Source organism: Emys orbicularis, chromosome 2 (assembly GCF_028017835.1).
Source record: "Emys orbicularis isolate rEmyOrb1 chromosome 2, rEmyOrb1.hap1, whole genome shotgun sequence".
Lineage (NCBI taxonomy): Eukaryota > Metazoa > Chordata > Testudines > Emydidae > Emys > Emys orbicularis.
Window position 1 is genome coordinate 15,193,096 of NC_088684.1, and position 18,578 is coordinate 15,211,673.

The window sequence follows — 18,578 nt, forward strand, 5'->3', positions numbered from 1 at the left end:
GTTTCCCCATAGACCCCCCACATCCCTATTCACTTTCTCCTGTTTCCCCAAAGCCCTATGCAATCTCTCATGCCTTCCAGGGTTATGTCTACACAGCAATGTAAGCCTAGGGTTAGTGGAACTCGAGTCAGCTGACCTGTGTCAGGGAACCCTGGGCTTGAGAGTCTACCTTGCATTTTAACCTTAGGTTAAGGATTTTCTGATCCATGCTCGAATTTAGTGCTCTGGCATCCACACTGCAGTGCACAGACATGAGTCACAGTAACCCTATCCTGGAGTGCCTAGCGCCGCCATCCCCCTCCCCCTCCCCCCAAAAAGTGTTGACTCTCTAGCACTAAGAATGTGTTGCACTGTGGGAAAACTCTACTGCCCACTCTGTTTCCTAACTGTGAGGGTGTTATTGATGGGACTCAGGTGCCCATAAGGAGCTCATGAGTACATACACCACATAATTAGCTCCTCTGGTGGCTGGCTCAGTAGAATAACTGCAGTTTGAGAAGGCTTGGTACTGAACTCTCACCTAATCTGAGAATTGGGCTCTCCATCTCTAAGCTGAGTCACATTGGCAGGAAAATGCCCACGTGCTTCTGTCCTGAGGATAATTAGGACATCAATCCCCAGGGCTGTCAAACTATTAAAATGAAATTTTGCATTCTTAATTTTTAAAATGGGATGTTCAATGAAGGTGTTTTTGTTTGGTTGTTTTTTTATTTATTTTTGTCTGTTTGTTTTGAAGTTTGACGTAAAATGTAGGTTCGAGGAAAACACACACATACACCAGCCTGGCTGCTGCTGGCTACAGTGCGGTGAAGTGCCTCCCCAGGCCTTGGGGAGCAGTGTGCTCCAGCACCTCCTGGGGAGCTCTTATCCCTGTACACCAGCCTGGCTGCTGCTGGCTACAGTGCGGTGAAGTGCCTCCCCAGGCCTTGGGGAGCAGTGTGCTCCAGCACCTCCTGGGGAGCTCTTATCCCTGACCCTGCTGCACCCCAGGAGGCAGAGGTATGGGATCCTCGGAAGGCTGTGGGGAAATTTGGGGGCTGGCTCCCACTCACTGCCCTCACAGTACACGCTGCTCAGGCACCCCTGCACGTGAGCCCCAGGGAGGGTAGGGGAGGCCCAGGAGCAAGGGGACCAAGCATCTGCCCTGCAGGGATGGGGAGCGGCAGGGCTCCCGGCTCAGCATGGCTGAGGGAGGGATGACCCCCAACATCCTGGCAGCTGGGAGCTGCCTCCCGCCGGTCAGTTTTGCTCCCTGCTCCATGCAAGCTCCGCACAGCAGCAAGGAGAAGCAGGAGCTGCTGCTGCCATGAGAGGAGCAGGAAGAGGGAGCGTGCTCGGCCAGGCAGTAACGGCGCTTTCGACCACTGCGCTGGCTCCCTGCAGCACTGCTCCTCTGCCTCTGGGAACTGTAAGATGCATCCGGAGGACTTTTGGGACCCGAGTCAAGCTGGAAAGAAATCGGGCTTGGACCCTAAGTCCCTGCTTAACACAGCCTGCAGGGTCCTAGTACCCTAGGTCCAACCCTAGGTGAGTACAATTGGTGCGTTGACGCAAGGGGAGGTAGGCTTGAGCCAGGCCTCACTGTGCTCTGTAGACATAGCCCAAAGCACACTCATTCTGCCTCCTGCTCCTCTACATACCAGCTCATCTCTCCTTCCCCATTCTTCCTAGCTTGGCTCCTCAAAGCACAGCTGATGACTCAGGATGGCAGCCTGAGGAGATAGAAGTAACTGTAGGATCTGAGAAGTTCCTTTGGCTAATCTTGCCCAAACTCAGTTATTTATCTTGACTACTAGCACTGATTCTTAGTGTTTAATTTTTACATTTTCAAAGTATCCAAGATGTTATCAGCATGAGTATGTGTGTGAAGTTCAGAGTTTGTGGGGAATGTGGTTGTTTAGCCAGGGGAACCCAAAGAAGTGCAATGGAAATGGCAACATTTCAAAAAGAACACAAAAACAGCCACACTGGGCCAGACCAAAGGTCCATCTAGCCCAGTATCCTGTCTTCTGACAGTGGCCAATGCCAGGTACCCCAGAGGAAACGAACAGAACAGGTAAACACCAAGTGATACATCCCCTGTTGTCCATTCCCAGCTTCTGGCAAACAGGCTAGGGACACCATCCCTGTCCATCCTGACCAATAACCATTGATGGACCTATCCTCCTTGAACTTGTCTAGTTCTTCTTTGAACCCTGTCATAGTCTTGGCCTTCACAACATCCTCTGGCTCATTTTAAAAGGATCATTTCAAAAATGTTTCCTCTGCACAAGTTAGTAAATATTTTACAAAAAAAATTAGGTAGAAATTTATTTGGCTCATGAAGATTTATTCTGCCAAATTTGGAGACTACATTCAATCTTTAAAGTGAAAAACAGGGATTTCAGTCCTGCTTTAAGTGCAAATTACAAAACAACCATAACAATGGAGTCACTGCCAACATCCCCATAATCTATATCTCTATATATAAAATAGGAATGAAGTGGCTAAGAATTATCTGTAGCTAGGTCTCCATACTTTATATCCAGGTCACAGGGCGCTGTGTAAAAAGGAGGGGTTCCCCCATATGGCATCACAACATCATATCTTCTTGCAGTGTCAGGCCTCATGGCAAAGAGTCCTTGGCGCTATCCTTGCTGGCCAGCCCTAACTTGGCTACAGCACCTCTGGGGGGGTGGGGAGGGGCAAAAAAACAGTCTACAGCAATGATCCCCTGTGGTAACACCTAGTGGCAAGCGCAGGGTAAGGATAGGGAAATCCCGGCCCACCCTACTCCACCAGGTTCTGACCCAGGGCCCTGGGAAACTGGTAACCTCCTTATTAAGGAGTCAAGTGTCGGTTCCCAATGCATTCCCTGGGTCACTTCCTACCCTTGAGCCCACTTCAGATCTGTCCTCCACAGGCAGCAGCTTGGCGTCTCTGTCTATCACTGTAGCTGGTGGACTTTCTATAGCATAGTCCGGGATACCCCCCTTGGCAGTCTGGAGAGCTGACTGTTCTTCAGCAGGAGCCTGCGGCACACATCCATCCTCTTCCTCGGCCAGCCAAAACTGAGCTGATGAGTTTCCTTTTATCTGTTCCCTCCACAGGGAGCATGGGCAACCGGACAAGGGGGCAGGGCCTCTTGGGCCCAAAGTGATTGGTTAACCCCCACTTGACCAGTGCAAGGTTGAGAGACCCCATCACAAACAGTATTAATTACAATTATTTTGTTTTAAGTAATGGGACCTTTTTTCAGTGAAAGAGTGAGAAGGAGAATGAACATTGTCTTGAAATGCTGCCAATAAGAAACTGCAACTGTAAACCACAAAACTTTTAAAAAATATATTATTTCAATTACTCTTTCTCCCTCCAAGTATTAAATCAAATCAATTTCTTTCTCATCATCTTAAACACAAACATCTTATGCCTTGGACACTCCTACTTTCTTGCTATCTTAGTAAAGAAAGGCAGCTTGTATTAGAAAGGAATTCACTCCTTCACTTTTCAACCTGCAGCCCTTTGCCACTGAGTTTACAATCTTAAACAGCTTGACACAAATCAGTTCTTTTCCCTTCCCTTTTACACTTCAGTGTGATCTCTCGTTCTTCTTTTCTGCTAGCCCTGATGCCAAATTAGTATAAGCACTGATCCTGTATCAAATCCTAGAATCCTTTTGCTCCACCTTTCCTGCATCTTTTTCAATATTTCTATTGTCCTACAAACATAAAAGACCAATTGTGTCCTGAATTGAGGTCGCATAGAGGAAGAATTGGCCCATGAAGATAAATGGACCTGAAACTGAGTCATGGTAAATTACCTCATTCTATCCATGGAAAGTACAAATACCAGTTTTTGATGCTTAAAGCAGCATTTATGTGCATTCTTCTGTAACAGGTTTATTCATTCTGACGTAATTTGTATTGTAGATTCACAATCTTTTCCTAGACCTACGGTGAAGCCTACTTTTTTTGTCTACCAGTTCAACTACCTGCTTGTCCACAAGTATACTTTTTATTCCCTGTATTCATGCTGATAATCTTTTACCAAATTCTGTATATTCAATGTAGTGATATTATCTGGCCTCATGTTTGTCTCCCCACCGGAGGATTGCTTTTAAGATTATAATCCAAACCATTTTTCTGGATCTTTTCAAAACTTCAAACAGCATTAACATGTCTCTGCTGAGTCATCTGCTACTTGCCTTACCATGGAGAACAGAAAAGCCTTGGACAGCAATTCTTTTATAGCTGGCTTGAGCCTGATGCTTTGTCAACTTTTAATTACTCTGAATTCCTAACTCTTCTCCCTGTTGTGATTTTAAGACATGGTCATATTTCACTTTCCCACTGAACATTTTATTTCACTTTCTATCCTATGACCTTGAGTTTCTCATGTGGATTGTTGGACAAATAAATCACTCAGGGCATCAGCAGTATATCAGCATCATCTGTCACTAAGTTCCCACCTTGGTCCTTTAATGGCCTGACTGAGTCCTTGCTTAGAAGTTGGGTTCTTGTTTTTCTAAAACAACATTTATTTCGGATACTTCTATTTCTTGTATTATTTTTATGTAATTTTTTCCTTAGAAAACCCACTTGTCTTGTCTTTTTCATGCACGCTGAAGGTGTGCTGTCAGCCTTTTCCCCGAATATTTGTTAGTCCTTCGAAGTTGTTTTCATATTTCTATATTTGCATTATGAACTTTCTTCTAAGCCTTAAGTGCTTAGAACACATGGAGCTTTTAAAAATAACGAACTCTTGCTGCAATTTTCCCCACACGTTGTTACATAATAGAATAATCTCTTTCCACTGTCCTCCCTGAGTCTTCTTTCTCCCAGTACATTGTTCCTTCCAACTTTTATCCAGGAACTAACTCAGTCTTTCATACTTGGCCCCTGGAAGTTTTTTGCCCTTGTCCCTCGAACCATGGTGTTTTAATTTCAATCCTAATGATGGCGTGTTCAGTACTTGCAAAATCCTACATTATGAGCTCAATCCTGCTCCTCTTGAAGGGAATGGGATGTTTGCCATTGACTTGAGTAGGAGCAGTCTTACCTTAGCATTTTGAGTCCTGACATTGTATTACTAGATATCAAATCTAATCATCCTTTTTGGATTGTGTAGTCATTTCTTAATTCTGGTCAGGTTGCAAAGAACATACCCTTTTACACTGCCCAGTTTCCATAAAGCTGTGATGTGTAGTCTTATAGGATGCATTGTACAAGGTGGAGGTATACTATGATGTAGTCGAGAGCAGGACCAGATGAAGGGATCAGGTTTCAGAATGGAGATAGAGGTGCCCCTCAGGCATCTATACTGGGCCCAGTGCCGTTCAACATATTCATAAATGTTCTTGAAAAAGAGGTAAACAGTGAGGTGGCAAAATTTGCAGACAATACAAAATTTGCCAAGATAGTTAAGTCCAAAGCTGGCTGCGAAGAGTTGCAAAGGGATCTCACAAAACTGGGTGACTTGGCAAAAAAGTGTCAGATGAAATCAGTGTTGATAAATGCAAAGTAATGCATATTGGAAAACATAATCCGAACTTTATGTACAAAATGATGGGGTCTAAATTAGCTATTACCACTCAAGAAAGAGATCTTGGAGTCAGTGTGGATAGTTCTCTGAAAGCAGCCACTCAGTGTGCATTATCATCATCGTCGTCATGTTCCCATTATGCCTCTGGCGTTTAGGGCAGTGATGAAGCTCCTCCACTCCTGTCTGTTTCTGGCAAGTCTTTCAAGGGATCCCCAGCTGTGCCCCAGGTTTTTCAGCTCGGCTTCCACAGCTCTTTGCCATGTTGTTTTCGGGCGGCCTCGTTTTCGCTTGAAAACAACATGCAAGGTGCAGCAGCAGTAAAAAAGCTAACCTTATCTCAAAAAAGAGATGTTAGAACTGGAAAAGGTACAGAGAAGGGCAATAAAAATGATTAAGGGTCTGGAACAACTTCTGTATGAGTAGAGATGAAAAAGACTGGACTTTACAGCTTGGAAAAGAGACGACTAAGAGAGGATACAATAGAGGTCTATAAAATCATGACTGGTGTGGAGAAAGTGAATAAGGAAGTGCTATTTATCCCTTCACATAACACAGGAACCAGGGGTCACCCCGTGAAATTAATAGGCAGCAGGTTTAAAACAAACAAAAGGAAGTACTTTTTCACACAACACATAGTCAACCTGTGGAACTCCTTGCCAGAGGATGTTGTGAAGTCCAAAACTATAATGGGGTTCAAAAAAGAATTGGATAAGTTCATGGAGGATAGGTCCATCAATGGCTATTAGCCAAGATGGTCAGGGATGTGATCGCATGATCTGGGTGTCCCTAGCCTCTGATTGTCAGATGCTGGGAGTGAACGACGGGATGGATCACTCGATGATTTCCTGTTCTGTTCATTCCCTCTGAAGCACCTGGCATTGGCCACTATTGGAAGACATGACACTAGGCTAGATGGACCACGGGTCTGACCCAGTATAGCTGTTCTTATGTTCTTAAGGGATAGGCTATCTAGCCCCGCATGTCTCTCCTGGAATCATATGACCGGTTTAGAATCTCCGCTTTTGTTTAGAAAGTTATATTTGCAACCCTCGTGGATGCAAAGAAAATGTGACCCAAGTGTAACCAATTCCGGCCTAAATCGGCAGATGGCCTGAAACTGTAGGGCCAAAAGATGTGAACTGGTCCCATTTATCTTAACTCTGAAAGCTGCTGCTGCCCCAAAAAAGAGCAGTCCATGACAGGGTGAGGCTATGACATAGGTGTGAAGGCACTGAAGGGCCTGTGTGGGTTGTGCCTATGGCCCTGAATTGCCTTAGTACAGCCCTTGCTGAGAGCTAGTGTAGAAAATGTTATCAAGCTTAGGAGTATATTGATATCTACACTGGGAAAAATTGATTGCGTGACAGCTATGAAAATGTACAGCTGCTACTAGGAAATATGCATCAAATGCCTGAGAAGAAAGGAAGATGTCAGTCTGGAGCATTACCAGTATGGTCTGAAATTGACAAGACTCTATGCTACAGGTCTGACAGCATTTGGGGAACAGAAGTTCAATCTTGTCAGTTTCAAGCCACTTCAGCACTAATGCTCCGATTAGAATCTTATCCAGGAGAAGATCTGATGAGGAGCTTTCTTTGTGGCACAGCACTTGAGTTGTTCTGGATCTGTTAAAGGGCGGGTAGAGAGACAGTAGTGAAGCAGAGAAACAGATTGAAGAAAGAGGGAGACTTAAAACTAAAGAGTGATTGGGAAATAAACTAATAAAGGGTTAGAGAGACTAAGTAGTTAATAAAGGATGGTAGAAATAGACAAAAACAATGTGGGGGTGGGGGAAGAAGCACAATTCAGTGAGAACAGAGGCTGTGACAAAAATGTGGGGCAGGATGGACAGAAAATAAAGAATGGAGAACACACTCCCCTACTGATCCACTGCAATTAAAAACTGTTTATTTTTTCAAGGAATATTATTCAAGTAAATCGACATTTTCTCAAGCCAAGAAAAGCAAATTCCATGTCTTTTAAAGAGTTGATTTGACTCAACTTTTTTAACTGAAAGTCTTAAGAGTTTGAAAGGTTTAAAGAAAGACCCAAGCCTTAAACCCAAGTAATAGTGGCTTTACTTAATTTTCACTTTTGCTGGCTCATGGTGTATCTGTGTGAAAGGTGTACACAGGAGTATAAGTATACACTATTCATGCAGTAGGATTAATGCACATACCATACTAGTCCAGGAAAATGTAAATCCTAATAAAATATACATTTAAAAAAATCCGTACTAGTTTGATGTGGTCACAGTAACATAGCCCCTCAGGTTTTTTTTAAATATACATTTCATTAAGATTAAAATAGGAATAAATCAGTTCTTTCCTCAATTGCTTAAATTACTTTCTTTGCTTAAATTGCTATTGGTAAAATTGGTACCTGCAGGAGGTATTTATTGCCCATGTAAATATTCACATACATGTTCTAAAACACCTATTATTTTTAGTAAGTCAACTGTTATTTTGGACACATTTCTGAGGGAAAATAGCTCCCAGTCTGCTGCACAGAACTGGAGAAAAATATAATGGTGGTGCAAAATTATGCTAGTTTAGTATCTGAAAATTTTTTCACCAGAATACCAAATGACAACTTTGTTTTCTGTGTCTTGCAAATTCTTTCCTTTAAAGAATGTTAAAACTTTACCATATAAAGCTACCTCTTTTTGTCTGTGCATGTCTTTAGATTTTTTTACCCCCCTGTTGTTATCCTCACCCAGCTATGTTTAAGGTAAGTATGCATAAAATTGTGGAAATGTAGGGCTGGACGGGACCTCGAAGTCTGCAAGTCCAGCTCCCTTTGCTGAGGCAGGACCAAGTAAACCTAAACCATCCCTGACAGGTGTTTGTCCAAGCTTTTCTTAAAAGAGCTCTGGTGATGGGGATTTCACAACCTCCCTTGGAAGCCTATTTCAGAGCTTAACTACCATTATAGTTAGAAAGCTTTTCCTAATATCTAAGCTAAATCTCCCTTGCTGCAGATTAAACCCATTACTTCTTGTCCTACCTTCAGCTGACATGGAGAACAATTGATCACCATTATCTTTATAACAGCCGATAACATATTTGAAGAATGTTATCAGTCTTTTCTCAAAACTAAACATTCTCATTTTTTAACCTGTCCTAACAGGACATGTTTTTTTTAAACATTTTATCATTTTTGTTGCTGTCCTCAGGATTCTCTCCAGTTTGTCCACATCTTTCTTTAAAAATGGCACACAGACTGGACTCGGTACTCCAGCTGAGGCCTCACCAGTGCTGAGTGCAGCGGGACAGTTACCTCCTCTATCTTACCTATGACACTCCTTTTAATACACCCAGAATTATATTAGTCATGTGATCCAAAATAAGCCCCCAGTCCCTTTCGTCAGTACTACCACATAGCCAGCTATTCCCCATTTTGTAGTTGTGCATTTGATTTTTACTTCACAAGTGAAGTACTCTGCACTTGCCTTTATTGAAATCCATCTTGTTGATTTCAGACCAGTTCTCTAATTTGTCAAGGTAATTTTCCATTTTAATCGTGTCCTCCAAAGTGCTTGCAACCTGTCCCAGCTTGATGTCATCCACAAATTTTATAAGCATATTCCCCACTCCATTATCCAAGTCATTAATGAAAATTCATCAGCTTTTCCCTATATGATCATAGGTATATTTACATATAGTCAGTTTTAGCTCCTTTCATAAGTTCTGGTGTTCCCAAAAACTCTAGATTTCCACATGTTATAGAGGAGATTTACAAAGCATACACCTTAAAAGTCCAGGCACTTCTATACCATGCATTATAGGGTCACTGTTAGTGCCTTGGCTAATAAAGCTTTCAGATGAAGTGTTCTAGGGCATAAATTCAGTAATCTTGTGGGGGGGGAGTGTTTTGTTTTTGTTTTTTGAAAGGGAAAAAAGGTCAAGTAGCATGTATTCTTTTTTCAAGACGTTTCCCTATGGGTGCTCCATGTCAGGATGTGCAGTCTTGATTGGTGTCAGAAGACCAGGTCGTAGGCGGTCTGCCTAGTGGTCAGAATCCGAATGCCAGAGCCAAAGGTCAAAACAGAATTAGACACATTCATGGAGGATAGATCAATCAATGGTTATTAGCCAAGATGGTCGGGGACACAACCCCTATCCTCTAGTTGTCCCATAATCTCCAACTTCCAGAGGCTGGGACTGGACAACAAAGGATGGATCACTCGAAATTGCCCTGTTCTGCTCATTCCCTCTGAAACAAATGGCACTGGCCACTGTCAGAAGACAACGTACTGGGCTAGATGGACCATTGGTCTGACCCAGTATGGCCGTTCTTATTTTCAGATGCAGATTTTCTTATCTGTACAGATTTGTGTATAAACAGCCTCAAAACAACTTCCAGCTTGTGTCCAAATTCAAATCATTCTCTCTGCATCAGTTTTTAAGCCAACAGCCTATTCAGACTCCTATCCTCATGTCAAGTTTCAGCTCAGGATATTTTAATATTTTAGTATTCGCATAATGCAGATGGATTCTCTTGTTCAGTTTTTCAACTTACTTTTATTGAAATACTGATTCATTCCTGGGTCTGAAATATGGTAAACATACTGAAATGTCCCAGGAATAGTTGCCCTACGGGTCTCATTTATGCCCTTCTTTTCTATATGATTTTTATTTATTTATGATTATTCATTCCCCCCTCCCTCACTCCCCCACACACACACAGTTTCATCAGTTGCAGTGTTAATCAGGACATTGACTCTGCCTCCATTCATAGTGTGATATTAACTGTCCAATATGTGAAAGTTGTTTGTAGTGTTGCTGTAGCCACATTGGTCCCATCGCATCAGGGAACGGGTCACCCAAATACCCTGAGAGAATCTGCTTTAGTACAGTACACTCCTAGTTGTCACCTACCACCCCACACTGGAACCCGTATGGATTATAAACAGTTACAACCCCTACCTGATGGGAACCACATCCTGAAAGAAATCTTTCCTGAACCTCCTCTTCAGTCCTTCAGACAACCACCCAATCTCACAAAGCTCATCATCAGAAGCAAGCGCCCCACAGACTAGGACCCACCAAATCACAGGGGCACCAGACCCTGCCATGACAACAAATGCAAAACAAGCGGACATCTCTCTCCTGCTACAATAATCACCCCCCCCCCACAACACCCCTTTCAAGATCCATGGGTCCTACATATGCCTCTTGCAACATTCTTTGGGGGACCCACAGGGCTCTGCATTTGGTCCTCCTCTCTTCTCACTCTGCACCTTATCTCTGGTACTCTCAACTGCAAACACAAATTCACAAATACCATCTCTATGTTAACAACTCACAGATCTACCTCTGTACTCCAGACCTGCCTCCTTCTGTCCAGGCTAACTCATTATCTTTCTTTAAATTTTTCCTTAAAACTCTACTTTGCTTTGATGCCTACAAAAATTTCGACAGTGGTTTAGGCTGCTGGTGTGCTGATACCACTGTCTATCATCCTGACCAGTATTGTCTTGTTGTTTCCTCATACTTCCTCCCTCAGTCTGTCTGCATCCATCTGTAGTCTCTTGTCTTATACTTGTAAGCTCTTTGGGGCAGATACTGTCGTTTTGTTCTCTGTTTGTGCAGCACGGAGCACAATAGGGTCCTGGTGTCTGACTGGGGTTCCTTGATGCTATGGTAATACAAATACTAAATAACAACAACAGGAGAAAGTTGCTCCATTGTCTATGCTCTTCTTCTTCCTCCCACCTCAAAACCACTTGCTAGATTAATCTCCCTACCATCTCTGAACTTTAGAGTGGTACAGTAACTCCTCACTTAAAGTCGTCCCGCTTAACGTTGTTACGTTGCTGATCAGTTAGGGAGCATACTCATTTAAAGTTGTGCAATGCTCCACTCTTACGTTGTTTGGCTGTCTGCTTTCTCCACAGCTGGCAGCCTCCCTACGGCCCCCTTCCCCTCAGCGCCTCCCGCCCGCCGGCAGACTCTGAGGATCAGCGCCTTCCCCCTCCTCCCCCTGCCTCCTGCCGGCGGCAATCAGCTGGCTTGTGGTGTTTTGGAGGCAGGAGGGAGGGGGAAGGAGCGAGGACTCGGCGCGCAGGCTCCCCATCCCTCCTGCCGGCGGCAATCAGCTGGCTTGTGGCATAGGGGAGGGAGGGGGGAGGCACGCCGAATCCTCGCTCCTTCCCCCTCCCTCCTGCTTCCAAAACGCTGCAAGCCAGCTGATTGCTGTGGGCAGGAGGGAGGCGGGAGGAGCGAGGACTCGGGCGCACCTCCACTCCCTCCCCGCCTCCTGCTGGCGGCAATCGCTGGCTTGCGGCGTTTTGGAGGCAGGAGGGAGGGGGAAGGAGCGAGGATTCGGCGCGCAGGCTTCCCCTCCCTCCCCTGCCTCCCGAACGCAGCAAGCCAGCTGATTGCCCCGGGCAGGAGGGAGGGGGGAGGAGCGAGGCCTCGGCGCGCCTCCCCCCTCCCTCCTCGGCAATCAGCTGGCTTGCGGCATTTAGAAGGGAGGGGAGGGAGGGGGGAGGAGCCAGGATGCAGCGAGCAAAGTAAAGGGGGAGGAGGTGGGGGGTAGAAGAGGCGGGTCAAGGGTGAGGGCTTGGGGGAAGGAGTGGGCAGGCTGAAGGTTGAACCCCCCCGTCTCTGGTGTTTGCAGAGTAGGGGAAGCTGCCCTGGAACCTAACCCCCCCATTTACATTAATTTTTATGGGTAAATTGGATTTGCTTAACATCATTTCACTTAAAGTCGCATTTTTCAGGAACATAACTACAACGTTAAGTGAGGAGTTACTGAACTAAATCTAAATTGGACAAAATGCTTAGCTGTTTTGTAACTTGGCATGGCAAACACTTGATTTTTAGTGTAAATGTATTCCCTTATCATATCATTAGCTAAGCACTATACATGCTACAGTATTTCCATAGGGTTGGCTTGTCCTGCAAGTTGGATTTTTTTAACGAGCATAAGAAAATATTGGCTTTTCAATCATTTCCCCTTTTATTTTGTTTTCCTCCATCTTCTCATTTCCTAGCCACTTCAGGCTCTAGTAAAGTCCTACTGTGGCAACAGCAGCCTGTTTCAAAGTGCCAGAAGTACTAATGCAAAGCAAAGATTATGTATCAGTTTGAAGAAAACCACAGCATAGAATTTTGTATTGTAACTTGTCTTCAGAAATGGGCACCTGATGGTATTAGTATGGCCGTCATGTCTAAAACTACTGCACATTAAGGGTCTATGCTTCAAAGAATCACCTGCAGCACAGAGGCTCAGAGCCCTGGTCAGTCGACTTGGACTCATGGGGCTCAGGCAGCAAGGTTAAAAATAGCAGCCAAGACGTTCCCGCTCAGGCTGGAACCAGGGCTGTGAAACATGGCGAGGGTTGAGGGTCTCAGAGCCCAGGTTCCAGCCTGAGCAGGAATGTGTACACTGCAGTTTTTAGCAGTCAGTTGACTTGGGCTCAGGGACTTGGTGCCGTAGGTTTTTCTTTGCAGTGTAGACATACCCTTAATTTCATCTACACACTTTGGGCTTAATTCAACCCTGGCACCAGCATAACTGAGAGTGCATTATTCCCAGTGGTGGAAAGCCCTCCAAGAGGGGAGTTGTAGAAAACCTCTGCTCTGAGGCATGGAGCAGGCAGGCACTCCCTCATAAGTGGGCAGAGCTAGCTGTGGAGGGATTTTGGCCAGGGCTTGTACATTCCCCACGTATCCTCTGCCGGCAAGGTTCCTGTGGATCCCTGGCCACATATATCAAGACTGGTCTTACCTGGTGCAATCCCTAGGGATGATGGCAATGCAAACAGCACCTGACCTTCTCAGAAGGGAATCTACCTGTGGATGCAGCAGCCCCTGCTGGCACACAGGGTGTGTAAGCTGCATTCTCTCTGCACCATGAGGGGTTAATCCAAGCACCTAATTTCTAAAGAAACTTCTTTTTACATGTCCATTGTATTTAAATGTGAAGATGGCTCTTCCCCTCCTCCCATCATTGTCGGGGTTCTAGGGGATTCTCCCTCCCCCTTTAAAATCACAAAATTCAAAAAGTAAATGTTGCACCCCTGTTTTTCTCAAAAGATTAGATTGTGTGTCAATTATGCCTTACTTATTATTATTATTTTATTTTATTAATCAGGTTCACATGATCAAATCCTAGAGTTGGTTTTATTCATCTTTTTCAATGTGTATTCTGTTTAAGATATTTTTTTTTTTAATTCAAATTATTTTGCTTGACCCATTTTAAAAGCGCATGGAACAAAACAAGGAGATTGTATGCCAGGAATCAGCCACGGACTGGCCACTCTTATTATTCTGGTGACATTTGCAGTTCAAGGATGGATATATATTATTTTCTTTTACTTGTTTGTAGTTTCTTGTATATTTTTTTATAGCCGTGTCTTGAGACTTATTTAAGTGGCTATGTGCATAATATTTTGTCTATTTCACCCAGTGTTAGGTCTGGAATTAATTAGTTCAGTCTGCTTAAACATGCTCCTCTCCCTTAAATTGAGGGGTTCTGATCGAAAGCCCACCGAAGTCAATAGAAAGACTCCCATTGACCGCTGTAGGCTTTGGATCAGGTCTTTAGATGTTGAGCACCCACAAGTCCTGCTGACTTCAGTGAAAGCTTTTGGATGTTCATTACTTCTTCAGGTCAGGCCCTCTCATCAGAAGAAGACAATGTTACTGTTTGGTTGTTAGCATTTCCTTTCCACCTTCTTTAGTGGTGGGGCTTTCATGTCTATTATTAAATAGCTTTTTTACTCAAATTAAAGCAAAATAGACTTTCTTGCTGTATGATTGCCTAGTGTTAGAGGCTGTTATTTCTTTAATCAACAGCTATCCATACTTGTATGTTATTTATAGGTACATAAAAACAGTTTTTTTAGATATTTGCACTTAGAGTCAAATCCTGGTCCTATTGAAGCTATTGGGAGTTTTGCCTTTGAGATTGGGACTTAGTCCATAAAACATATCTGTGCAGGTACTGAATTGATTTAATATGCCAGCAGGGCATATCGTCAAATTCCTGTTGCCATTCTTTAAGGAATAATAAAGGACCAGATGCCTTTCAGCTGCCTCTCAAACAGAAAAGAGGTCATGGTTGGTAGCCCTGGAAAAAATGGAGATGCCAATAAAAAGAATTGAAAGTGGCATCTCCATTCATTTTGATGGCAGCAGCCCCACTGTCTCTCCCATTTGAGGGATGTAAATTAACAATTTGAGAAGATTATACCCTGTGGAACAATCTGATAGGGACCAAGTAGAATGCCTGTAAACACTGAGTTGATTTGAAATGTAAATACCCCAAGTAACACAGCAATTTGTCAAACTAAAAGGATTACCGATAGTTGTCCCAAAGAGATACCAAAAGTGAGGAACACAAGAATAAGGGCATTAAGTCATCTTTACTCTGTATGCCCAAGGCAATAAAAACACACCAATAAAGGCAGGTGGGGTGGTTAATTTAACTTTCTTTATGCGCCATTTTCATTTCCAAAGAATATAATTGAATATTAGATTGCTGCCATTGAATTGAATGAGATTTTGTGTTCTTTTCATTTTCACGTCAACTGTGCTTTATTTATGTACACACACAAGACTATGTTAAAAATTATGTCTGGGTTTTGATTTAGGATGACTAAAACAAGGCAATCCAAACTTCCATTCAGATTGCATTATGCTTGCTTGCAGCTGTCAATGAATGTAATGCCACTCTCCTGAGCTGAGCCACATTTTGTTAGAAGATTGTGTGTGCTGCAATAACAAAGCACAAGTTAGAGTGAACTAGAGTCCTTTTCTAAATACTACTTGTGTCAAGCATTGCTGTTTGTGTGCAGGTTTCACAGCCAGATGTGGGATTTTAATTGCCCTGCAAATTCAACTCTCTGTCTGAATCCTCTAGTGATTAGAGGTTTGTCTGGCCTTTATATTTTTGAATAGTGCATTTTGTGTGGAGCCCTTCCTTTCATACTGGATCAGCTACTGAAGCAATTAGTCTCATGAGAGGAGGTGATGATCATGCGAATGGAGATTTCTCTCTGGATTCACTTCTCTTCAAAATTTAAGCATTCATCTTTTTTTTTTTTTTTTTTAAAGTCAACCTTTTCTGTTTGTATAGATATCCTTCCAAACATAAACCAAAGTGGTGCTGAATGTAGATGAACAATGGTGTGCATATTTTTGAAAGTGGACTTGGCCTTCTACCTTTCAAAAATTTAGGCCAAGATTTTCAGTAGTGACCAGTGCCTCTGTCCTGAGACACCTTAAATAGGCCTGATTTTCAGACAGCAGGTGCAGAGCCTTTAAACATGTTTCAAGCGGGCCATGCAAAATCACTTCCCAAACTTTAAAATTTGACCTTAGCTCTCAGTTTCAACTGTTTTAGAGCTGATTGTTTTTGCAGTAACACTCAGCTACTCTGGTAATGTGAGCGGAACCTGGGTACAGTAGAAGCACTTCTCTGCATCCCCAACTCTGCAGTCCAACCCAACTTGTCGTCCTTACTCAGGCGAAACTTCAACTGAACTCGTAGAACCAAATTCTGCTCCGTTACCTTGTGCTATTCCATTAAGGTAAATGACAATAGCAAGAATTTTCAGGAGTTAAATCCTTTACCAGATGGAGCCCCATGTATTCCCACCAGTGTATCACAGACATACAGACAGTGGGCGCCCTCTGGATAATTTAACACCTGAACTTCCTTGTTATTGTTTGACCAAGGGCTTTGTGTAGCCTGCTGAATTGAGTGCAAGTTTAAAGGGGTGTGAATTCAAGTCCTAAGGGATTGTGGGTCTCTATAAATTGTCTGACCAAAAGGATTTAATATGGAATAAAAAGTTAAAGGAAAAGTCAGTGTATAAAGACAAGGATGAATAGTTAGAAAAACCATCAAATTAGAAAAGATTGTCAAGAAAACATGGTGAATGTAGAGCTTCTTCTATCCTTGCCAACCTCTGCCCCCAGGACTCAAACACATGCTTCAAATCTTCATTGTAGAGTTTTTTCTCCCCAACTAGTGGGGATAAGAGTACTGACCATCAAATGTTTCCTTGAACTTGATTGTTTCATTTCTATTACACTGTTATCGAAGTGTTATATATTAGAGTTGGAAAAAACGTATTGGGTCACCACCTCTCTGCTAATTTAAATAACAAGCCCTTTTTCTAATCTGCTTAATTTTGTAGAAGACATGCTTTATACCTGGCTGACCCCTTTCTTTTTCTAAGTTGCCGCTATTTTGTATATGTTCAATGTTACCATCAGATACGGGGCCAGACTCTATCCTCCGAGAAAGAAGAGTCTCCTGACTTTGTGCTATAGTACACAATGGGATACAAGAAAATGATAATGTATCAATCATTTGTTATCGCCTCTTTTATTATGCTTTGTGTATTTGCCTGAAATGCTGTGGACTTTTGCTCTCTATCCCGGGATCTAGCTGAGCTAGCATTATTCCCATTTTTCCATGTTCTTGTTATAAGTAGGGGATTTATTGAAATAGTTGGAGATATGAGACTAGCATTCATTGTAGAGTGAATATCACTTTGTATAAATTCTGTCAGTTACATTTTTCCAGTGTGAAATAAATCATTATTTATCTTGGGGGGAGGGGAATCATTTCACAAAACATTTGTTCAGGTTAAATGAAACCAAAACAGTCTTGAATAAAAACTATCTTTTTAAAAAAAAAAAAAAAAAAAGGAGACAATCTAAATCTAAATTAATTACATGCAGCAGCAGACTTGTCATTTATGATCCTGCTTACAAATGAAACTGTCCTCTTTATTGAACACAGCAGTATTATCTAGAGAACGTTTTTAAAAAAACTGCACTTTTCCTTTATACAGAAAACCGACAGTTCCATCCTCTTGCTCCCCCGGTGCTTGCTTTTTTTTTTTTTAATTGTTACTATTTGAGAGATTATGCTTGTGGTAAATGACTGAAGCATCATAACATTTTTACTTTCAACTGTGGACTGGAGAACTGTGTTCAGGACTGCAGATGAGCTCTGCATGTTGTATGGATCTGGTGGTGAATGAAGACCTGTTCTTTAAATTCATGTGCAGAGTTACTGATGTGATTTTGTGACTGACTCCCAAACAGAGCTGGTTGAAGTACTCTGAATTTTTATTTGTCGACGAATTTTTTGTCAAAATGTTGACAAGAAAGAGTGAGCTTTTGCAAAAATGTTAAATTTTGAACATTTCTAGTCCCGAGCATTTTGTGTGTAATATTGTACAGGCTATTCTGATGCATGGCATAGATAGAGCATTATGGGACAGATCCTTATTTAAATTATGCCACTGGAAATCATGAATAACTCCAATGACTTCAATGGAATTATTCCAGATTTACATGTAAATGTATAACTTAAAGAAGTGTGATAAATTAATGTAGTCAAAGGTACTTACTATAAATTTACAGTATACATCTGACAGATGCTTTCAAGAAATACCTGTTTGGTTTCTAGCATTGTTCACCTAATACATGGGCTTTGATCACCACAGAACTATTTTATTTATTTAAAAGCTGGAGCTTGTATAAACTCTTTATTCCCTTTTAGGTGAAAGAAGAGGAGCAATCAGCCAATCACACTGTAATGATTCAAGAGACTTTGCAACAGGCATCAGTGGAGCTGGCTGAACAGCATCACCTGGTAGTCTCATCAGATGAAGTGGAAGGAATTGAGACCGTGACGGTATACACACAGGGTGGAGAGGCCTCTGAGTTCATCGTTTATGTGCAGGAAGCTATGCAGCCCGTAGAAGAACAGACAGTGGAACAATCTGTTCAGGAAATCTAGAAAAAATATTTGTAGGCAATGGCTGCACAATACTGCTGAGTTTTCAATGACGACTTAAGGAAGGATACAAGCTGGGTGCTAGCAAAACTTTCAACTGCTCCCTAGTCCTCTGGTTTTTGATCAGGCTGCCGGCATTTTGCCAATAGGTAACACATTCTGTACATTGAGCCTCATATAGGCTGCTGGAAAATGCTCATGTTTTTATACTTTCAAGAGGAAATATTCTGACATTTCTAAAAATGTATCTAAATTATAACCTGCAAATCCTCAGAAATCTAGTTGGT

General features: G+C 42.6%; 1 protein-coding gene across 1 annotated transcript in view; it reads left to right on the forward strand.

The window, feature by feature from the left end:
* Positions 1-18,294, forward strand: part of ZFAT (zinc finger and AT-hook domain containing) — a 151,300-nt gene extending 133,006 nt beyond the window's left edge. The window contains exon 16 of the mRNA XM_065398805.1: positions 18,055-18,294. Within this exon, the coding sequence (XP_065254877.1) occupies positions 18,055-18,294 (240 nt within the window). The remainder of the gene's footprint in view (positions 1-18,054) is intronic.
* The last annotated feature ends 284 nt before the right edge of the window (positions 18,295-18,578 follow it).